Genomic DNA, 23,726 nt, shown 5'->3' on the forward strand with positions numbered 1-23,726 from the left:
CCTCATCCCTGCTAATTTTAGAACACTTATATTAATCCCCCCCCCCCCGAAAAAATCGTATGCCCATTAGCAGTCATTGCCCATCCTTTTCCCCAGGCCCTGGCAACCCGTAATCCTTTTGTCCCCATGAATTTGCCTATTCTGGACATTATATGTAAATAGCATAGTTCCACTTCCAGTGTTTGATACCTGGCTTCTTTCACCTGCTGTGATGGTTGCAAGGTTCATAAATGTACCATGTAATAGCACTTGATTCCTTTTTACTGCTAAATAATATTCTATTGTACCACAGTGTAGCCCTTTCTCACTCACTTAATCAGGTGACAGACACTGTCCACAGCAAAGTGGGCTGCATCGTCTCCACTCTGGCTGCCGTGCGTAGTGCGGCATTTACAGACGTTACCAGTTCTCCGGGGCACACACCTGGAGTAGAATTGGGGCATCACAGGTGGTAACTCTGAGTTGAGTAGTACGAACCTGCAAGCTTCTACAGAGTGCTGCATCACTTTACAGTCCCACCGCAATGCAGGAGGGGTTTTAGATATCTCTGACCCCCTCAAGTTGTCACCATCTACAACTTGAGGATAAGGGCTCTGGGGCTCAGTAAGTATTTTGCTGTCACACAACTGGGGAATGACAAGGCTGAGATCAGAAGTCCCTGCTCTTTGCTCTGTGACCAGCTGCCTCCCTCACCCACAGCCGAGTGTCTCACCCTGGCGCCTCTGCGCCCGTTTCACCCCAGTGAGAAGTCTTTCTGTGTTGCAGGATGTGTCAGGAAATGCTGCCTTTCTGGCCTTCACTCCTTTTGGGTTTGTTGTTCTTCAAGGAAACAAGAGGGTCCATTTCATTAAATGGTGAGTAGCTTCATCTCCAAAACAGGCTCTTTATCCCCCATGCACTGGGGCGGGGCTGTGGGTCCCGTGTTCCGTGACTGGCAATTAGGGTTCGGAGCACTCTGCAAAGCCTTGGGTTGAGAGTGGTGCCAGATGGAGGTAGCAGTCTCTTCCTAGCCATCTTCTTCTCCCAACAGGGTATCCCTGAGAGCCAGCAGCCTCTCCAGAGAAAGAGCATGGAGGTTTGGTTTCTGGGGCAGCCCAGGGCTGGGACCAGTGTTAGGGAAGCAAAGTTCCCAGAAGTTCCCGGGGCATCACCTGCCAAGGGCCATGGTACACATCTCCACAGCTGCCCAGCCTCTTAACTGCTCTGCTAACAGGGAGTAGCCCTGGGCCTGGTACCCTCAAAGCTCCTCAGCAGGCCAGTGGGTCCACGGAAGCCCAGACGCCCCTGTCTCGCTCCTGTCCCTTGTTAGCTTAAGTGACCTCATCCTGTAGAAACTACATCCCCACATTTTCCTCTTTGCTGCTCTTCTTCCCACTCCCACTTTTCTAGTGGTCAAGAGCCAATGCCTCAGTGGCAGTGACTGAACTGCTTCTTTACCCACTTTTTCTTTCGTTTCGTTTTCGCTGGGGGCCTGTTCTGCTCTCTGGCTAGGCACAAGCTCCAGTTTGTGGACTGACATTTAAATAGCCTGGAAATGTTGGCTGACCTACCTGTCAGCCTCTCCTACCCTCCAGTTTCTACCTGCTGGGGCCTCCCCCATCACATCTAAACTGGTGGCTCATCTGGTGGCCTTAGGTAATGGCCTCCCTGTGTCTGGGAAGTCTGCTTAGCACCTTTACTTCTCCAGAAGACCTAGTGAGGAGGCTGAGTACAGACCCGCCCCTCAGTAAGCTCTGCGGTGTGTGCTGCAGCGTCTCTCTTCCTCTGCCTTCCTTGGCTCCCACTGAGCTGATGAGCAGAACCCAGCAGCCTTTCCAACCTACACTGCTCTTGTTAAGAAAGGCAATAAAATGGCCAACCATGCACTACAGAAATTGCTCCTCAGACTCGCAAAGCTGGGTGTCCTTCATAAGGCAGCCACTGCCATGGCACAGCTAACCAACCTGTTTCAGAGACTTCTGGGCCATGTCGCTCTGCTCCCTGGGTGAACACATGAGGGCCTGTGTCCTATCCACACTTTTTCTGAAAAAGATGATAGGCAGGACCTGTTGTCTGTCTGGACATCTCCTGGGTATGTGATAGTCCTTAGAGGGCCACACTGACTGGGTAGCTATCTCATGAGGTCCCTGTTAAGGGGCACCACTAGCTGCAGAGAAGTAGGATGCACCTGCTGCAGACCTTGCAGTCCCTAAGTTCCTTGACCCCAGAAACTGCATGACTCCCCTACTTCCCCCGGCCCCATTCTTTCTTCTTCAGAAAGGCCCCTCTTCACCATGTCTGCACTTTATGATAGCGATCTTGCTTCTGGAGCTGCAGTGATCCGCGTGCTTGCCTGTACAGTAGCCACTGGACATTTACTGTAGTATGTGTGAGCCTGAGCGTTTGATGACTGGCTGACTGAGGAGGAGAATGAGGAGTCAAACAGGGTGGCTCCCCTTAGCCGAGAACTGGTGGCCAGAAGCTAGGAACTGCCATCCTGACCCGGCCACCATTTCCGAAACCTCAAAGAACAAGTGATTCTCTTGTCCAGCAGTAAATTGGCTGTGTGGTTGCGGCCTTTCTACTGCCTACCAGGATACTGAGGAGCTTCCCCAGGGATGACGAAGACTCACCAGTCAAAGGGGAGGCAGAGCTGTATGATCAGACCTCCTTGGAAGTCTCAGCTGAGCAGAAAAATAAGAATTCACCAGAGAGGAGGGCTGTGCGGCTGGTGGGGGCAGCATGTTGGGCAGATAGCGGGGGACTGAGGGGCAATGGAACCTAAGGCCTGCTTCTCTGGCTCCCAGGGACATCTGCTGTGGGCCCCAGTCACTTTCCCACATTGTAAATGTAACCAAGGCTGAGAGCAGTGCGTGGAGGTGAGGTCTAGGTCGTGCCATGTACAGTAACCATGTCACTTCTGATTTGTGTCTGTCCCGCGGGTGATGTACCCCAGTATCCTGTTTGCCTCTTTTACTGCAGCCATTCACTGGGCTGGTGGCTTCAAGGATTTTTCTACAATAACCCCTAAGCCCCTTTCCTGGTCAGTACGCTGCATGACTGTTCCATGTAATCTGTTCTCTCTTTGGTATGTTGCCCCTCCCTGAGATTGTTTGACATTTGTCTGCATTAAACTGCATTTTCCATTCAGTGGCACAGTCACCTCAAAGACTCAACTCCCTCAGAGCCTGGTTGCATTGTACGTCATTATTTGGTGTATCTTGAACTTTGGCCTCATCAGCTGCCTGTGGCATCTTACATCTGACAGTCCCATCCAGATAATGCACCTGTGTCATGAGCCAGCTCTTGAAATGACCCCGAACACTTTACCTAGACTCACTGCCCATGCAAATGTCTCCCTTTTACAGCCACTGTGATGAGCCTGAAATCTTCCTGTCACCCTATTACTATAGTGTGATTAACCAGAACACTGTGGATTGAACTGTTCCAACAACTGTTCTCTAAGGCCACTGCGCTGTCTTGTTTCGGTTCTAATTTTGGCTACAATTGTGTCTGTGCCTGGAGCCCCTTCCAGTTTGGATGGGCTGTGCATCTGTAAGACTGAACAGTGAACCAGAAGCCCACAGTGACACAATAGGTGCTCTCTTTGTGCTTCTAGGAATGAGGTGACCAAGCTGAAATTTGAAGGAAAGACTTTCTATTTATATGTAAGTCAGAAAGAGGTGAGTGCTGGCTTCCTTCTCTTCGGGGGCACTACAGTGGTTCTGTGGCCAGAGCCATGCCTGAGTGGTCTAGCTAGAACTCAGCCACAACCAGTTCAAGATCTAGAGGTGAGAGAGGAAGGGGTGGAAGGTTCCAGAGCAAGGATTCCTGAGGGAAGCTGACCACACAGAGGTTCACCAAGAGGTCCCTACCTCCAGGAACTGTATCTAGTCCAAAGTCAGATTCTTTGCTGGGTGTGATGGCACACATCTGTGATCCCAGCACTCCAGAGGCTAAGGCAGGAGGATCGCCACATGTTCAAGGCCAGCCTGGGCTACATAGTGAGTTCAAGACTAGTCTTAACTAGATGGCATGAGCCTGTCTCAAAAACAAAAGCAAAACAACAACAAAACCAAAATCAGATTCTTTTTCTTCCATTTAGAAATTCCAGATGTAAGTGCCACTTCTCGCCAAGGGCTCGCCCGGTGCAGCCTGTGTCACCCGAGTGTTACTCTGGCTAGACTTGTCAGGAGTGAGGTGATGCCCCAGTGAGCCCTTCAGAAGTGTCCTTCTATCCAGTTGGCCCACTGCTCTAAAGGGGCCTCCTACAGCTCAGAGAGGGGGCCATGTCCTGAGCTACTTTACTTTCACTTCTTCATCCACACTCACCCATTTCTATGTGGAATTTTTTCAGGAAAAGAAAATTATTCTCACGTATTTTGCTCCAACTCCAGAAGCCTGCAAACACCTCTGGAAATGTGGAATCGAGAACCAAGCCTTCTACAAGTGAGTGGACACATGTGATGGGAACACCTCTCTGAGGCAGTCACAGAAGCTGCTTTTAGAGGCAGAACAGGCAAACATTAGGACAGGAGATTATTAGCTTCCTAGTAAATGTCAGGCAGCTTGCTGGGTCCTGTGCCCCAGGTGACACAAAGCCCAGGGAAGGAATCTGGGGATGCGTTTCTACTAAGCTGCCCACCTTGAACAGTCCCCAGTAGCAGAGTAATTCTGGTCTTTTCTGGGGTAAGGCTTGGGCCAGAAAAAGCCTGTCATGTCTGATTTGAATCTAGGAGTCCCAGAGACCATTCAGAGCCTTGGAAAGTGTAAAATAGTTCCTTAAGGGACCAGGTACAAACCCCAGCCAGTCCCTGGTCCAGACCCAAGTCCTAGGCCTGGACAGACGTGGCTCTGATTGGTGCCAGCCCCTGCTGGCGTGTCACTATCAAAGGTGTTGCAGGCTTGGGTAGTACAGCTGGAGTTGGGCAAGGGTTTGACTGACACTGAGAAATAAGGCTGGGGACAAAGGTAAAATTTGCATACAAAGGATTTCACAAAGTATAGGAGGCTTCCATGTCCCTTTTCTTTGATTAAGAAAGGAGTTGGGGCTGGTGAGATGGCTCAGTGGTCTAAAGCACCTACTTAGAACAAGCTTAGCAAAGCACAAGGACCGTGGTTCAATCCCCCAGCACCACATGCCAGCCAGGGCCGCCCCCTGGTGGGCTGAACTGCCCCCCCCCACACACACACATAAATAAATAAATTTTTTTTAAAAAAAAAAGGATTTGTACAAAGCATTAGGGAGCATAGAAATAGCCCATAGAGAAAATGGGGTGAGGCCAAGTAAATCTCTTGGTCTTTTTGTAAAAAAATAAAATAATGGATTATATGTTAATAAATGCTTCTTGCGCCGGGGAAATGGCTCAGTGGAATAAGCACTTCCCTGTCAAGTGCAAGGGCCTGAGTTCAATCCCCGGTTCCGCAAAAAATAAAAATAAAAATAAATAAATAAATAAATAAATAAATGCTTCTTGCTGGGTGTGGTGGTGCATGCCTGTAACCCCTAGGAGGCTGGGGAAGAGGATCACACATGGCCAGCCTGAGCAACTTACAAAGACTCTGTCTCAAAAATTTAAAAAATTGGGCAGGGATTTAGCTCAGTGGCACAGCACCTGCCTGGCAAGCATGAGGTCCTAAGTTTGATTCATAGTACCCAAGACAAAAGGAAGGGAGGGAGGGAGTGGGGGAGCAGTTGAAGGGGGAGAGAGGAAGGAAGGAAGGAAGGAAAGAAGGAAGAAAAACTGCAGATGTAGCTCAGCAGTAAAGTGCATGGCTATCAGGCATGAAGCACTGGCTCCAGTCTCCCATAGTGGGAGTGTTTCTTAAGACAGGCAGGACAGCCACCTTTGAGACTCAGATTCGGTTCAACGTTTCTATTCGGATTGTGGCCATAGTAACTTTTACATTTCCCCGTGAGTCAAATCTGTCCAACTGGTCCAACAGTTCCAACACAGTTCGCTGAATTTCTCACCTCCAGAGTTTGAATCATATCTTCTGGTCCCAATGGCATCAATTTTATCAATAAACGTGATGGATGGTGCATGTTCTTTAGCAACTCAAAATAATTCCTGTACAAGTTTGGGCCCATCGCCCAGGTACTTCTGAATAAGTTCAGAGCCAACCACTGCTTTGGCTAACAAGGTTTTACCTGTGCCAGGTGGACCACAGAGAATGACCCCCTTAGGGGGCTTTATACCCATCTCTTCCTAGTATTCAGGATGGGTGAGAGGCAGCTCCACAGATTCCTTTATTTCCTGGATTTGGTTGTCCAACACACCAATGTCAGCATAGGTTTCCTGGGGGGCCTTTTCCACCTTCATCACTGTGACCAAAGGATCTGTGTCATCCATCAGCACCCCAGTCACAGCATGCACTTTGTGGTTGAGTAGGACTGAGCAGCCTGGTTCCAGCAGATCCTTCTCCACAAGTGAAAGGATGCTGACATGGTGTTCTGAGCCCACAGATGTAGACACAATAGCATGACTGTCATCAATGATCTCTTCCAAGGTTCCTATTGACAGTGGGGTCCCCCTCAGGATTGTGGACAGATCAGACTTACCCTGAGCTGACTGGGCACCAAGCTCCTCTCGGGACAGACTGTGCTACCTGCTGGCTGCCCCACAATTCCAGCCATGGATCCAGGCTGTTTTCTGGGCAGTGCATTTGACACTAGCTCTAAGGGTGAACAGTCAGCCTACATTCATTCTAACCTGCATGGCTTCTTCTTCCTCATGGGAGGACATTCCAGAGAGACTGTAGGTCACAGCTCCCTCCTGCTCAGTCCCTGCTATCCAGAGAAAGCCAAGGAAATAGTTTTCTTTCCTACCACCTTCCTTTTGCCTGTGATGACAGAGCCTAGGTTTGGCCATTACATGCACTTGGAGAAAGCAGCTTAAGATACAAACACCAGCTGCAGGGCTGAGCAGCCACTGAAGGAAGGGGCTCGTGGCTACTGGCTCTGTGCTCAGCTCCACTGTCCTGGGCATGCTGCATTTGTCTCTGTTAAAATGGACTGATAGAAATGGAAGCAGCCTCTTGGTGCCTGCCTTTTCATGCCTCCAGCACCTTTTCTTCATGGCCTTTTTCCCATTTGCATCATGGGACAGAAGTTTGCTTCCACATCTGTGAGCGGACTCAGTTGCTGAGTCTTTCAAGACATTCAGCCCCTGGCACACATTCCAGAAAGTGAGGCCATTTCCACTGCTTCCAATGGGCTCCTTCATGTCTAAGTGCCAAAAGCTTCTGGCCTGGGTCAGAACCCCAGTGACACCGATGCTCTGGTGGCAGCCACTTTGACCTTGTCCTTGACAGTCTCCACATGAAGGTCAGCTTCAGAATATGCTTGGGCAAAGGGCCAGAGTTGGGTCTTCACTGAGCCTAGGGATAGCAGGGACTGGTGTCTCCTAGACACTGTTCAGGGTTTGCAGGGACAGCTTCCTGAGTGCTCATGTCTCACTCAGGGCCCAAGTTGCAGACTTAGCTCAGTCCCTGACTGGATCAATGCCGCAGGTATCTGCAGGGGTTGCAGGTGAACCCAATCTTGGGAGACCTCTTTGGGTGGCTGGGTGTGGTGGTGCATGCCTGTAACCCAGCTTACCTAGGAGGTAGGCTACTGGGAGCTCAGGCTCCCCAGTGAGGACATTGGCATCAAATTCCAGGACTGAAAGGGGCCCCGGAAGTCAAGCAGTCTCAGCTGCATGGTTTTATAGAAAAGAGAACTGTCGGGCCAGCCTGATAGCTCAATGGACTAATGTGCCTGCTTAGGCAGAGGGCAATGGCCAGGCTTCAATCCCCGGCTTGCCGTGCCAGCCCCACCCACGAGGTGCACTGAGACAATGAGACTGGGCCTGGTGGTACATGCCTGTAATCCCAGTACTTGGGAGGCTGAAAACAGGAGAATCACTATGAGTCTGATCTATGTAGTGAGACCCTGTAGACCCTGTCCTAATATATACATATATGGAGAGAGAGAAAAAAAAGAGAACGGAGGCCAAGAGACATCACCTGCTCTTCGGTGGCCTGGCTGAGAACATGTGGGTGGCAGGCTGTCATTCCCCTAGCCCATCAGCACAAACGTCCATTCTCTCAGTCCCACTGGTCCATCCCGCGAGCCTTCTTGGGGCTCCTTCACAGCCCTGACATTGCAGTGGGCTCCAGGTGACTGTCCCAGCCCTGAGGCAGGAGGGCAGCTAGCCCTGAGCAGACCCATCATAAGTGAGAGACAAGTGTGGGCTCCAGCAGGCCTTTTCTTGAAGTCTCCTAGGTAGGCTTAAAAGAATCAGATTCCTGCCTTGCTTGGCAGGTGCAGGACTGGTGCAGGCCGTTAGTCACACTGAGTTTGCCTTGCTGCAGGCTGGAGAAATCAAGCCAAGTCCGCACAGTGTCCAGCAGCAATCTGTTCTTTAAAGGGAGCCGGTTCCGATACAGGTAAATAGTGACCGTAAGTAACCATTATGGACCTATTTTTCAGACCTTCTCTGAAGAACATTCACTAAGGGGACCTCACTGTGGAGGACCAAGAAACGGGAACTCTCAGAAAAGCTGCTGCTTCCCACCCGTCTCCCCTCTTCCAAACCTCTTGATATTTCTTTCCTTCCTGGCTGTTTGTCTGTAGGGTTTCATGTGTATCTCCTTTCATCTCTTATGAGTGTACCAAGAACCTTAATGATTCTTTTCATGTCTCACTGGATTTTGCGTTTATTTTTGGCACTGTTATTTGAAATATGTCATACAGTGAGGAATCATTCCTAAGTGAAAATGGAAGGTCCCAAGACTCTCCTAAGATAAATTCAGGCCATTTTAGAACACTTTACCCCAGAAGCAAGCCTTCTAGTGACCACTGCACTGGGGAAGGGGTAAATCAAAGGGGCCATTCCACCACTTGGCCAGAGCATCTGCGATCTTGGCAAGGAGTGCAGTCCTGGAACTCACACTCATTTCTGCTGTACTTTTTATTGTACTGCTTGCAGTGGCCGAGTCGCAAAGGAAGTAATGGAATCAAGTGCCAAGATCAAACGAGAGCCACCAGAAATACACAGGTAGGCCGCCGAGGCTTCCTGCACAGCCAGCTCTGGCCCAGATCCCAGAATCTCAAATGATCTAGCAATTTGAATTCAGTGAAGTTCTTGGCTATACCTACCACCAAAAGGGGCAAGAGCAGGGTGAGTGAAGAAACCTGTCCCTGCATGGCCGAAATCAAGGACTGGAGGGCAGGCCATGTGCACACTCCCCAGACTTAGGCACTCTGATTCCTTTCGCCTTCCACAGCTTAACCACTGACCAAACCCCATGGGCGATATGGCAAGAGTAGCGATACTCACTGCTTCAGAAGCCAGGAACATCCTTACTGACTTGCCTCATGGGGTCAAAAATAATTTCAGGATCCATGCCTCATGTACACACTTAAGTCACACGCTCCAGCAGCCTACCTCGTACAAACTGGTAAGGCCACGAAAGAACATGACTGGCCCAGAAGCCCAGGGTCTTCCAGCTGGCCTCTGGCTCAGAATGAGAGTTTTACTGGCTGCTGTGCACACATAGCCCCTTCAGCAGCCACTGCTGAAAGTCAGAGGCTGCCAGAATCAATCTGTAGACACAGTCAGGAGCTCTACTCCATGACAGTCCTGCCTCCAGCCCAGTGACGTTTGCCACACTGAGAGGCTCAGATAGGTGCTAGGCAGGCACCTGTAAGCCCAGCAGTCTGGGCAGCTGAGGAGGAAGGATCACAAATTCAAGTTCATCTTGGGTAACTTAGCAAGACTCTGTCTCAGAATTTAAAAACAATTTTAGAAAGGGCTGGAGATGTGGCTCAGTGTAAAGGCCAGGTGTTCTATGCCTTATACCACCACATGCACAGCGTTAGGTAAACCTAAGACTAGGGAGGTGAAGGTTTGAACAGTCTCTGACTGGGAGCCGGGGGCCAAAAGCAAAAAGAAGGTGCTAAAGGTTTAAAAAACGGGACCCAAGGGCCGGGGAGATGGCTCAGTGGAATAAGCGCTTCCTTGGCAAGTACAAGGGCCTGAGTTCAATCCCCGGTTCCACAAAAAAAAAAAAAAAAAAAAAAGGGACCCAAACGATACAGCCAAGCAGCTTCTGTAGACACTACCACCTTTTTCCTGTTCCCTGAGTGACGCGGGCCCTTTTCCTTTACCCTCAGAGCAGGGATGGTTCCCAGCCGGAGCTGCCCCTCCATTACCCACGGGCCTCGACTGAGCAGCGTTCCCAGGACCCGCAGAAGAGCTGTGCATATCTCCATCATGGAAGGTGAGCCGAGCTAGGGCACAGCCTGCTGTGGGGCATCAGCTTTTACCCTACGGAAGGGACCCCAGCCTCTGGGAGCACAGAGGGGATCCCACCCAGGCCTGCTGTGCTGTAGTCCGGGGCTGGGGCAGAGCTAAGGGCACTGGGCTGGGCCTGCGTTGGCTCTGCCAGGCTCCACGCAGTTCTGAGGTGGCTTCCAAGACGGACACGCTGTATGTACTGTCCAGACCTGGGCAGCCTCCTGAGCTCGTGCGGTCAGAGTGATGGCACAGCCAAGAAACAAAAACTATGGGTTCCGAAGTTGTCCTGTAGCTTCCACCACCTGTCCTTCAGCTGTCAAAATCTGTCTCATCTCTCTCCACCCTGCCCTTGTTGGGAGAAGGGGATCTGGGCAAAGGGCCAGGGAGTTGGGTCTTCACCGAGCCTTGGGACAGCAGGGGCTGGAGTCCCCTAGGCAGTATTCAGGATTTGCAGGGACAGCTTCCCCTCATGTCCCACTCAGGGCACAAGTTGCAGACCTAGCTCAGTCCCTGACTGGATCAATACCGTGGTGCAGTGGACCAGCCGTTGTCCGTGTAGTCACCAGCTGGGAGGCGTGCTCGGAATCTCTTGTCACCACTGACCTGCTCCCCTGGCTGGACAGTTGGCCGCTTTCCCTCTCAGAGATGCAAAGTACATCTGTACATACACAGCATAGCTTGAATAACTGCACTGCTGATTTATGCTGGTCTACTGAAAGGAGAAGTTAATGCTTAAATTTTTTTCTTTTTAATTTAAAAATTTTTTACCAATTTTGCATGTTTATCTCTGGATTTCTGAACAACTAATTTAAAGACAACAATGTGCAGTATAACAGCCATTGCTGAATTCCTATCAGTTTGCTTAGTGCAATTCTGTAGTCTCTATTGTTTTGGGTTTTTTATTATTTTTTATTCTCCTTTAAAAAAAAAAAAAAAGAAAAAAAAAGAAAAAAAAATGCTGCTTAGGCAGATGCAGGGACCTTTCAATCCCCAGCGTGCTGGCTCCGCCGCTGGGGCACACCAAGACTGTGATTAAGACTAGGCGTGGTGGTGTGAGCCTGTAATCCCAGCACTTGGGAGGCTGAAAACAGGAGGATCACTGTGAGTCTGATCTGTGTAGTGAGACCCTGTAGACCCTGTGCCAAATACATACAAAAAAAAGGATCTTACTAAGTTGCTTTTTACTGGGTCAGACTTTAAATCATTTCACCTCAGTTTATATTTTTCCTTACTTATTTCTGCCACACTAACTTATTTCATTCAGTTTTTTCTAATCACTTATTATGTGTTAACCTTGGCTTGGAGAGCCGGCTTGCTTTTAGGAGGTGAAGTCCAGTTGGAAGTGGCTGTTTACTGGCAATTTATAGCACTTGAAAGGCTGAAAACAAGAGGATCACTAGGAGTCCGATCTACATAGTGAGACCCTGTAGACCCTGTACTAAATACATAACAAAATAAGGCATTTTGGGTTTTTTTTTTTTGTTTGTTTGTTTGTTTGTTTGTTTTTAGTAAGACCTCTCAAAAGATATCTATCACACAGTAGGAAAGAGCAGCATTGCTTCAGACCTCTCTCTGCTTCTATCAGGGCAGTGGGGGCTGGGAAGGGAGGCCCTCTGCCCTTCCTGAAGGAATTTTGTCAATGAAAATGGGAACTTCAAAACAGGAAAAATTCAAATCTTTTGTTGGTAAATGGATACAACTACAGAGCATACTCTTAAGTGAAATAAATCAGAACCATACATGCAAACAAAAAGAAAGAAAATGGGAACTGCTGGGTATGGTGATGCCCACCTGTAAGCCCAGAACTTGGGAGGCTGAGGCAGGAGGACTGCTATGAGTTTCAGGCCAGCCTGGGCTACATAATGAGACTCTGTCTCAATCCTCCTTACCCCCAACCCCCACACCTCCTCCTCCAAAATAAAAAATTCAAACAGTGCAGGCCAGGAAAGATAACTGTTCTCTTGTTCCTTGCAAGAATTTCTGGTGAGGATTTATGGTGTGGGTGTGTGTCACTATGTATGTGACACACGAGTACACAAAATCTGCCAGCAGTACACACCTCCAAATGTCTAGAGGATGAGAGACCTGGCTGGGCAACTACCACTGAGTTTTAATTATTTCTTGAGCATTTTATTTTTTATTTTTTTTTTAAAGAAGAAAGCTCATTTTTTATTTATTTCTTTGAGAGAGAGAGAGAGAGAGAGAGAGAGAGAGAGAGAGAGAGAGAGAGAGAGAGAGAGAGAGGTGTGTGTGTGTGGCCAGCTCAGCCCACCAGGGGGCAGGGCTGGCTGGCATGTGGTGCTGGGGGATTGAACCGCGGTCCCTGATGCTTTGCGAAGCTTGTTCTAAGTAGGTGCTTTAGACCACTGAGCCATCTCTCCAGCCCCTCTTGAGCATTTTAGTTGCTTGATTTGTACAACAGGAATATCCTCTTTGCCTATCCCAGGAGTGGCAAGAAAACTAATTTTTTTCAGACAGGTATTGCTGTTATTCAGACTGCTCTCAAATTCATGAACCAAAGTAAGCTCTGCCTCAGCCTCCGGAGTAGCTGGGACTGCAGCCAAATGGGCCACTATGCCCAGCCATGTGAAGGGCTTTTAAAGCACTCACCAGTTAGACAATGCACAGTGCTGACCAAGCGGGGCAAAGTCCTTGATAAAGCTTGCATGGGAGCTCTGCCACCCCCTGCGGATGCAGGCCTCAGAACCAGTGAGAAACCACTGACCGTCCTAGGACACGGCCTCCCCACACTGGCTCTCGCTGGGCCTCTCCTGGGAGGTGTACTTCTGGAGGAAGTGAATGTCCTCTCCTTTGAGGAAACTTCTCTCCTCTTTATGGCCTTCTTAGCCACCCTGAGGCTGACCAAAGCCAGCAGGTCACTCCCAGGGCTGACTCACCCAGGGAAGGCGGCATGCAGGGCTGCAACATGTCAGAATCCAAGAAGAGGAAAGGCCAGCTGCCCTGGCAGGCAGAGAACAGCCCAGAGGCCTGAGGAAGGCCCTCAGGTTCCTGGGACAAGCTGGGAGCCTGCCCGTTTCTCACCACAGCAGCCAGGCCCTTGCCCAGACCCTTCCCAGTGTCCAGGATGCTGGGCCAGTATGTAGGTGCACAGCCTCAGTTTCCCTCCTGGAGGTTTTGACAAAGCAGCCTCCCACCTGCGCCTCACATTTGGGCAGAGGCTCAGCAGACCAGAGAGTGTGGTCTCCGCTCACGACCTCCAGTAGGACCCGCTGGCCCAGGAGGACAGGAGGGCAGCTGCAGCCAGAAGGACTCTCTCATGGAACACCTTGTTTAGATGGGGGAAAAAATGTAAGATTACAGCAGTTAAATGGCATCACCAGCACAGGGCTACTAAGCCTATAGGGAAAAAAATATATTTTCCATGAGGCAGTTCAGATGTATGTCTCTCAAGAGGGCTTCTTTTTTTTAGAAAAAGATTTTAACAAACACAGCTCAGTCTGACCTGGCAGTGAAGGAACATGAGGGACAAACTAGCATCTCAGGACACAGCCAGGGAGCCCAGGGAGCATCCTTTTGGACATGTGACATAGGCCCAGCTCCATCAAAGACTGTCTTTGTTAGAACCCACCTAGCAGTGTCACAGAAGTCATCAGACTTCCAAAGAAGTTTTATTTGCTATCTCCAAGAAACAACAGAACATTAGCATGGATAGAGTTACAGTGGATAAAACCATGTCATCCCAGTGAACAGAGACTCAGAAAAGGACCATGAACTGATCAGCCGATCCTCCACCCCAGAGAGGCCACGATGGCTCCTCCCTCACATGGGCCTGAGCCCCAGCCTTGAGTGAAACACTCTCCCCCACTAGCCCCAGAGCCACCTGTCCGCCCTTTGCTAGTGTTGACCGTGTGACTTCCTTGTGCTGTGCCCTGGATACAGACTAATGTCCTTGAAACTTTACATCCAGGATTTTCTGGGCCAATCTTGATGCCCCTACCTTGTAGGATTGTTCCCTGCCCCCTCTGTCCCTAACACGAAGAGCAGACCCATATACGGGCCTCAGGGAAAGAGCTGCAGACCGGGGAGCACTGCTTTTTATGGCTGTAGGCACTTGTGGCTGAATCCAGTCCTCTGATAACCATGCAGCCTCTCAGAGCTGCTCCTTCTTACAGCTCAGTCTGGCGAGACACAGGGAACCGATCTGTGCCACAGGACTCACTGTAAAGGCCTAGGATCAGTGGCAATCCTTTGTCTACGGCTAGCTTCTGTCCTTCTGTCCATATTCCTCTGCGTGGCTGGTTTCCCTGAAGAGATCAGCTAGTTTACACTGAAGAAGTATCTGCGTTCCTGGGCCGCCATGGGGAAAAGTCTGATTAAGATCCACACCCGAGTTCCCGTTCAGCTCCGGCTGACTAACCACTGCCTTCGGCCCCTCAGCGTGCGCATCCTGAGGATGGGGCCACGGCTCCATGGTAGGATCCTGACGACTTTGGCCCCTGGCCCAGCGCCCACCAGCTCTGGGCAGGGGAGTCAGCTGGAGTGCCTCTCAGGTAAAGGGAACACCACTCACCCCTCCACCCAGACTAACTGAGGAAGGACGGCAAGCCTGGCAGGGGTTTCCATGGGTGGGGAGACTGTTGTTCAGGACAAGGGTGAGGTGGGTGCGTGATAGCTGTGCAGGTGAAGGCTGCTGCTGAGCGAACAGAAGACTAACACTTCCTGAACAACTGTCATGGTCAGGCCTTCTACTGGCTGTGCACATACCTGTCTGTTATCTCGGTCACTGAGAACACCAGCAATGCAACGAGTGTGGCTTCTGGTGACACCATGACCTGTCCTCCTCTGATGTCACAACACCTGCATCTCTCCTTCCCCTGCCAGCTCTCAGAGCTTACTTACAGGCCACGCTGAATTTGTACTGAAATGGCTGCTGGCACCAGTTCTTCCATCTGACAGTCAAAGGCGTCCTTGTAAGGGGACAGGCCTTTGAGAAGGTGTCAGGTGGCCTGGGCTAGGTTCCAGAGAAAGGTGGCAGAAGAGCTTGGGAAATGAGCCCAGCCGGCACCACACCACAACCAAGGCCTCAACAACTCATGACTCCACGATACAACGTCCTTCCATCCCATGCACCAGTGGGGACAGCAGGGAAGAAAAGAAGAGGTCGAAGGAGCATCAGAAACTCTTGAAACAAGGGACAGGTCTCTTATTTCACAGCAGTGTCTTGGGCAAGCTGAGCCTCTATGGAAGAGGCTGGTGCAGGCAGCGGACTGACCCCTTCTGTTCTGACGTACTACTCACCTAAGTCTAGCTGGGGCAGTCTGCGATTCAGACCCCCTTTCTTTTCTTTTATTTTAAAGAGAATTCCTAACCATGCAGCTTCTCAGAGCTGCTCCTTCTTACAGCTCGGCCTGGTGAGACACAAGGAACCAATCTGTCTGCCACAGGACTCACTGTGAAGGCCCAGGATCAGGGGCAATCCTTTGTCTCCGGCTAGCTTCCGTCCTTCTGCCACCTTTCTCAATAAAAATGTTTTGAATTTCAAAACAAGATGATAGGGGCTGGAGAGATGGCTCAGTGGTCTAAAGCACCTACTTAGAACAAGCTTAGCAAAGCACAGTGGACCGCGGTTCGATCCCCCAGCACCACATGCCAGCCAGCCCCGCCCCCTGGTGGGCTGAGCTGGCCACACACACACACACAATAAATAAATGTAAAAATAAATAAATAATAATTTTAAAAAAAGATGATAGGAAATTAAGAATGGTTATTATACTGCATTGTTATCTTCAAAGTCGTTGCTCAGATTACCAGATATAGGCATGTAAGAGTGATCAAACAATATAAACACTATTCCTCTCAATGAACTAATTGAAATTAGTAGTACAGTTATATTCCTTCCCTCTTTCCTCCTTCCCCCATCCCAGTTTCTTTCCCTTTCATATCTATTGTACCTTTTTCAGTTTCTTACACAATAGGTTTACACAAGTGAGTCTAATTTATTTCACTTAAGAGTATAGTCAAAAACAATTAAAAAATTTAAAAAAAAAGAGTATAGTCTCTAATTGCATCCATTTACCTATAAAAGCCTCCAATTTATCTTTCTTTATAGGTAGTACTCCATTGTATAATAGCACATCTTTTTTATCCATTCCTTCGTTGATAGGTATGTTTCCAAAAATTTAGCTATTACGAATTGTGCTGCTATAAATATGGTATACATATATTGCTGTGGTATGATGTTTTAATCCTTTTGGGGAAAATACCAAGAAGAGGTATATCTGAGTCAAATGGGACTGCTAATCCTCATTTCTGAGTAACCTCCACAGATTTCCATAATGGTTGTGCAAGTCTACACTACGACCAACAGTGGCAGAGAAGGGTTCCTTTTTCCCCATGGCCTTGCCAGCATTTATTATTGGTTGTGATAGCCATTCTTTCTGGGGTGAGATGGAATCTGTGTTTTAATTTGCATTTCTCAAATGACCAATGATGCTGAACATTTTTCCACATATTTATTTGCTATTTGTATTTTGTCATCTGAGAATAAAATATTCATCTCAGATGCCCATTTTTAGGTTGGGTCTTTGAATTATGAGCAGACTCCCTTTCAAATGGCTAAAACCAGGCCAAGACACTAAAGGTAGTAAGAAAAGCCGAATCTTTAACAAATTAGGCCATAAGCAAAAAAAAAAAAAACACTTCTAAAGTGATCAGTCTGCTTTCTGTGGCTTCTTTTGTCCCGTTCTTGATGTCAAAATGGAGCATGGCAGCCACTTGCATGATCAGGTGGGGTGTGCAGGGGACACCAAGTCAAACAAAAGGATCCACACACACTGCACGGCACAGCATGCGTGGGGCCGAAAGCCTATTCACGCACCCCTTGTCTTTGCAGGTCTGGAGTCCCTACGAGACAGCGCCCATTCAACCCCAGTGCGGTCATCTTCCCACGGGGACACCTTCCTGCCTCATGCAAGGAGCAGCCGGGCAGACAGCAACGAGAGAGTAGCTGTGATTTCAGACGAGGCCTACAGCCCTGCAGACAGCGTGCTGCCCACCCCTGTGGCCGAGCACAGCCTGGAGTTGATGCTGCTCTCACGGCAGATCAATGGAGCGACCTGCAGCATCGAGGAGGAGAAGGAGTCTGAGGCCAGCACCCCAACTGCGGCAGAAGCAGAGGCACTGGGAGGAGAGCTGAGGGCCCTGTGTCAGGGGCATGGCAGGCCAGAAGAGGAACAGGTGAATAAGTTTGTTTTAAGTGTCCTCCGTTTGCTCCTTGTGACCATGGGACTCCTCTTTGTTTTGCTCCTCCTCCTGATCATGCTTACTGAGTCTGACCTTGACATTGCCTTTTTCCGAGATATCCGCCAGACCCCTGAGTTTGAACAATTCCACTATCAATACTTTTGTCCCCTCAGGCGATGGTTTGCCTGCAAAATCCGCTCAGTGGTGAGCCTGCTCATTGACACCTGAGAAGGCAGGACTCCTCCCAATAACTAGCCAGGTGGACGCAGGAGCCCGGCTACCCCCAGCAGTGGGACCATCGCGGAACCATCGGCACACACACCAAGTCCTCTCATGCCTCAGAGCCCACTGCAGCCTAGAAGGGGTTTCCCAGGAGAAGAGAGGGATGGGCGCAGGCCCTGTCCACCACACTGGGAAAACTCATTTGCTCCAGAGTTTCTCTCAAGACTCAGCAACTTATTTTTCATCCTTCGGTTTGCAGGATAATTTCTGGGTTTGAATTTTGATTTTTCATAGATGTTATTTTGAAAGTATCAAATAAATATAATTTATTTTACTATTACTCATTATCTCAGTGGTGTCACCTAGTAGGTGGGACGCTAACTGAAGACAAGAGAGCTGTTGTCCTGTTCCGCAGCAGCTTTCCTGCTGGTGCCACCAGGTCCAGGGAGACGCTGACCTGCTGCCGTAGCAGGGCAGGCCAGGGGTCTGCACAGGGAGACTGTTTAGGTTTTCTTGCCAGAGAGAACTTTTTAAAAAATTAAACATCCATGTAGAATGATTAAATGGAAAGTTGCTTCTTATGATGGTCTGAGTTGGATTTTCTTTTCCTTTTGTTTTTTCAAATCTGAGCGGAGTGGGCATCTGAAGGGACCACCGCCAAGCCAGCAGCAGCAGGGGTAGGGTAAGTCTGTCCCCTTAGAATAGAGCCCAGTGGGCCTCACTGTGTCAGGAACAAGACTTCTGTGATGTTCCCTGAAGAACCTCAAGACCTGAGAGAGTTCCAGGGCGGGAAATGGATGCAGTGGTGCCAGAGAGGGCGCTGTCAGAAATGTCACACAAACTAGTTACCAGACGCCAGAGGGACTCGAGAAAGCTGGGATGCGGAGCAGTGCTAACTTTGTATACAGTGTGCCCCCAACAAAAGACTATCTCAATCTATATTTTAACAGCAAAATGTTATTTTCTTATCTCTTCATATTTTGTTTTTACTTTATGGGTTAAGAAAATAGAGCCTGATGAACTAAACGATGCAAGAAACTGATCCTGAGACTGGAAAGCATCAGAAAATAGGATTCCAAGATCAACACACAGCCTTGGAAGGGACGGAGAAAAGAATCTCTAAATAGGATTTCTAAGTTGCTACAAAACAGAAGATGATGGGGGCAGAGACCAACACTTAGATGTAGAAATGCTGCCCCCTAGAGTCACCCTCTGAGCTGGGAAGTAAGTTCTGGGACGGCACCTACCACCCTAGCTGAGGGAAGGAAGCCTGGGAGCTTGAGGGGTGCAGGGCCACGGGGGCAGGTGGGTGCGAGCTCCCTCGGCTTGAGCTCAGCAGCACTTAAACTCGTCACACGCAAGGTCTGGTTCTCATCTCAGGGAGAGATTTCCATGTCACCCAGGCCTGAGGACTTTTTTAAGGTTGGTATACTTGAGTCCCACAGAAGCGAAGCGACTGACAACACTAGGATGATGGACAGGCCCAAATGCAAACTGAATGCATCTCCTGTAGGTCTGCTCTCCCCTAATTAGAGCCCAAGATGGCAGAACCTCGTCCATGTCCAGAATGCAGCAGCCATGGACAAGTAAGCGGGGCTGGAGGTTGTATCATTTTAAAGAAATTAAAGTTACCCTTTTCATCTAGAGGTCAGTAAACGTCCCGAGAAGTGCCAGATAATAAATATTCTGGTTTTGTGGGCCATACTCTGTTACAACTACCCAATTCTGCCATCATAGCACAAAAACAGCCACAAGTGAAGCGTACATGAAAGAACATGGCTGTGCTCAAATAAAGCCTGATAAAAATAGAAGTGGGCTGAATTTGGCCTGAAGGTTATAGTAAGTCCACCCTAGTGAAGACAGTAAAAGTGACCCCATATTAGCAGAAGAGGGTCACCTCTGCTCCAGCGCTGGCCTGTGCTAGAGACCCAGGACAGTTCACTGTGGAGACGCTGGGGTGCTTGTTTACAGGGTGCTCACGAACCAACCAGCAAAGATGCCAGCAGCCAAGATAAGCCAGGTCAAGTGCTAGAACGCTACAATGTGGCAAATCAAAAAATGGAGGTGGGTCTCTGATCATCCCCATGCCACCAACAATTTGGGTAGAATCAAAAACAACTATTTACCAAGTGACAAGAGAAACCAAGGGAGATCCTTGTAGATTAGGGATCACTTAAAACCAACTATCCACTGCCACTTGTCATCTACATAGCAAAGGCTTTATTTAGCACAGAACTGAAGTAGAAAACAGACCCAGAGATGAAAAGGCTGCCAGGAGATGGGGGCTGGTGCCAAAGTGGATCTCCGCTGTCTTACGCAACCCAGCGGGTGACCTCCTAGTGTAGTGCTCCTACCTCAGTCCGTAGAACACAGTCTCTGCAGTGATCGATAGCCGCACCTCGGTCCTTGCCTATCCACACGGGAGAGACGCGTATCCCTGCCTGTGTGCTTCTTGTATTCAGAGTCCTGACAGTACGGTAGTCCATGCCATCCTAGCAGCCCTACTGAAACGTCTGGGACATTTGTTTTTTTCTAGGGCTTATTCCAGAAAATATAGATAGAGAAACTTCCTTCAATTTGTTTTTCATATAGTGCTTGAGTAACAAACCTTTGTTTGGTAACTAGTCTTTTCAGTATCTCCTCACCATTAAAAATTGTTCAAGTTTTTAATCTGGTTTTATTATGTTCTATTGTCTCGTTTTCTCTCAAAATTAGTTCTATCTCACTGTAGAAAAAAAAAAATCAAGTTTCCATCCTGTCCTCTATCAGACAAAATTACTCCTACTGAAGAGTAATGTACCACATCTTGCAGCAGTAGAGGGTAAACTAACAAATGTGAGTTTCTTAGTTCCATTTACAAATACATAGTTGTTAACCTTTTGTGTGCCAAAAACTCTTAAGTTACATTTTCCTTCAAAGCAGTGTACTTTTTCCTACACGTGCAGTATGTAGTTAGCATAAAAATCATTGGTGCCATGAAGATTATTTTTAAACTTAAATAAATAAAAAAATAAATACTGTGGAGAGTGGTCTCTCTTTAATCCATAGCTTGTCTCACTTTATCAAATGTTACTAGCACATGGATAAAAGGGTACCAGTGGGACTCACTCAGCCAACCGCTGTGCACAACTGGGACCACCTAAAGTAACATTTTGCTTGTATCTATTCATTACCCCACACACTGAGAACCTACAAATGGGGAATGATTTTAAAGATGAACTGGTCCTCACTTTTCTGAGAAGAAATATCAAGGTTAAGGGATTTTCTCAAGATCATGCAGAAGTGTTTGCTGCTGAAAGGTTTAATTTTTTTTTTTTAATCCAAATCCCCACTCTCCACTTTCCTGGAGAGCTCCCTGCAGCATCTTCTCTGTGACAAGGAAATTCAGTGGTCAGAATACTTTAATAGGACCAAAGAGCTCAGACCCCGTTCATGCCTGTTACCTGTGGCCATTCCTCGCCTGACCAAGAAGGGTCTGGTCTGTCCATCCCACACAAAATAAGAACTGTCTGCTCTTTCCTTAAGTCTCACAGCACAACGTGTCCCTTGCACAACTTCAGCAGAGCCCAAGCTTACATGCAGGATAAAGATCACAAAGGCTACACTGAAGCACAAGTTTATCCCTTTGGGAGAGAACAGTCATAATCTACACAGACAGGATTACAGATCCCACACAGCTGCAAGTGGCTCTCGAAGTGTCTTTCACTACAGATGACAGCAAAAGCACATCCTAAGGGAGACAAGCTTCCTTCCTTAATGTACTGTTTAGATTTGCATAATTACACCATTATAAAGCTTATCACCAAGAAGCAAGTTCTACTCATTATCTTTCCTTCTTGCATTCAAGAAGATAGGGCCATAACAACTAGGAAGAGAGTATGCAATGTGTTAATTATTGAAAGTCATACCAATTTGATTTGAAACTGTCTCACTGCTATTTGTCTCTCAATAAAATTATAGAAAAAAAATTAAAAATTAAAAAAAAAGAAGATAGGGCCAGGGAGATGGCTCAGTAGAATAAGCGCTTCCCTGGCAAGCACAAGGGCCTGAGTTCAATCCCTGGTTCCACAAAAAAAAAAAAAAAAAAAGTTACCCTAGTAAGTGACACTGGACATAGTTTATCAAGCTGCAGTGGCAAAAGAAGCCACACTGAGAAATTGCTCATGTTTATTGCAGGGACCAGGCACTTACTGCCAAGTTTGGTGGTAACTGGAGAGTAGTGTTCAGCATCTTAAAAAACAATGAATCTGGGCCAGGAAGATAGCTCAGTGGCTTCAGCACATGTCTGGCATGCATAAGCTCCTGAGTTCAATTCCCGGTAACAAAACAGTAAGAATGATTCCCAGCAGGGCACACCGGCCCACACCTGTAATCCTGGTACTCTTAAGAGGCTGAGGTAGAAGGATCATATGTTCCCACCCAGCATGGGCAACTTAGTGACACCTAGTCTCAAAGTGAGAAGGGGCTGCCGCAAAGGGAGGTAAACTGAGGCACTCACAGTAAATGGGTACAATTGGGAGCCCAAATATCAAGTGAAATAAGAAGTGCAAATTTAAATATCACATGGTTGCCCCATATAAGAAACTCAATATATAGCTAAGATAGATAGATGATAACATAGACAAACAGATGACACATGGGAGTGTGCAAAATAAAAGCTAAATAAGGGGGCTGGTGAGATGGCTCAGTGGTCTAAAGCACCTACTTAGAACAAGCTTAGCAAAGCACAGGGACCGCGGTTCAATCCCCCAGCACCACATGCCAGCCAGCCCCGCCCCCTGGTGGGCTGAGCTGGCCACACACGCACGCGCACACACACACACACACACAAATAAATTTAAAAAAAAAAACAAAACTAAATAAGTAGGGAGACTTTCAAATGAGTAGGGTAAAGGGATGGAGGGAAGGGGAGAAAAAAAATTCATGAACAAACTCCCCATAAGAAATACAATCAGGCACTGCAAAGTACTAATTTCACACACACACATAATGAAATATTTGGTAATAGAAATTTTAAAGAGGGGCTGGAGATGCAGCTCAGTGTTAAGGCCATGGGTTTAATCCTTCTTTCTTTCTTTTCTTTTTTTGCGGAACCAGGGATTGAACTCAGGCCCTTGTGCTTGCCAGGGAAGCACTTATGCCACTGAGCCACCTCCCCAGCCATGGGTTTAATCCTAAACACTGCAAATAATAATTATTCTCACAGAACCATTCCAAAAATTAATTGGTGCGGAAAAGGGAAGGAGTTGGGCTGGGGATACACCTCAATGGTCTGAGCGCCTGCTTAGCAAGCTCAAGGACCCAGGTTTGATCCCTGGTTCCACATGCTGCACCAGCCCTGCCCCAGGGCGCGCTGATCCAGTCACTGAGACCAGGCATGGCGGTGTACATCTGTTAATCCAATGCTGGGGAGGATGAAAATAGGAGGATCACTAAGAGTCCAAGCTATGTAGTGAAATCCTGTACCAAATACACTAAAAAAAAACAACCAATTAGTAATTACCTCAAAACACTTAGATTTTAATTACACAAAAGAAAATTACTAGAGAAAAATTATTCTTCAAGGAAAATAACCACTTTATTTCTGTGATACACAATTATAAAAGATAGTATTTCCTTAATCCAAACATAGTGCTTAAGCTGTTTACAAATCTTTCAGTAGTACTTCTGATAGTGAACAATAGAGAAGTTGGTCAATGTCATACCATATAAAATACTAACCCTGATTTGGCAGCTCCCCTTAACAACACATTGAAATCACCATAACTTCTGAGAAGAAATAATTTCAGAAATATCAAAAGTGAATATATCAAGGCTGGGGATATAGCTCAGTAGAATAAGCACTTGCCTGGCAAGTGCAAGGGCCTGAGTTCAATTCCCGGTTCTGCTGACAAAAAAAAAGTGAATGTATCAGAACATTTTTTCAAAACATGGGTAGAAATAAAAGTATTCACTTAACAGGCTGCTGAATCTCCTCCAGAGAGTTGAAAGACAGACACATAAGGCAGTCAGAGACACTAAGGCAGCAGCTTTCACTTT

General features: G+C 48.0%; 1 protein-coding gene and 1 pseudogene across 6 annotated transcripts in view; one reads left to right on the forward strand and one right to left on the reverse strand.

The window, feature by feature from the left end:
* Frmd5 (FERM domain containing 5) overlaps positions 1-20,425 on the forward strand; it is a 362,213-nt gene extending 341,788 nt beyond the window's left edge. Inside the window, exons 8-16 of one of the 6 annotated variants that reach the window (XM_023710931.1) lie at positions 766-854; positions 3,599-3,662; positions 4,337-4,428; positions 8,335-8,409; positions 8,952-9,020; positions 10,139-10,245; positions 17,116-17,459; positions 18,323-18,369; positions 18,691-20,425. In XM_023710931.1, coding sequence (XP_023566699.1) covers positions 766-854; positions 3,599-3,662; positions 4,337-4,428; positions 8,335-8,409; positions 8,952-9,020; positions 10,139-10,245; positions 17,116-17,459; positions 18,323-18,369; positions 18,691-18,697 — 894 coding nt within the window. In that variant the 3' untranslated portion in view covers positions 18,698-20,425. Of the gene's footprint in view, positions 1-765; positions 855-3,598; positions 3,663-4,336; positions 4,429-8,334; positions 8,410-8,951; positions 9,021-10,138; positions 10,246-17,115 lie in introns of all 6 variants that reach the window. The other 5 variants (XR_002820305.1, XM_004623350.2, XM_012513901.2 and 2 more) reach the window with 5 other exon arrangements.
* On the reverse strand, positions 5,836-7,205 carry LOC105741539 (annotated as a pseudogene).
* Positions 20,426-23,726: the final 3,301 nt, after the last annotated feature.

The sequence above is a fragment of the Octodon degus genome, unplaced genomic scaffold (genome assembly GCF_000260255.1).
Source record: "Octodon degus isolate 3935 unplaced genomic scaffold, OctDeg1.0 scaffold00002, whole genome shotgun sequence".
In the NCBI taxonomy this organism is placed as follows: domain Eukaryota; kingdom Metazoa; phylum Chordata; class Mammalia; order Rodentia; family Octodontidae; genus Octodon; species Octodon degus.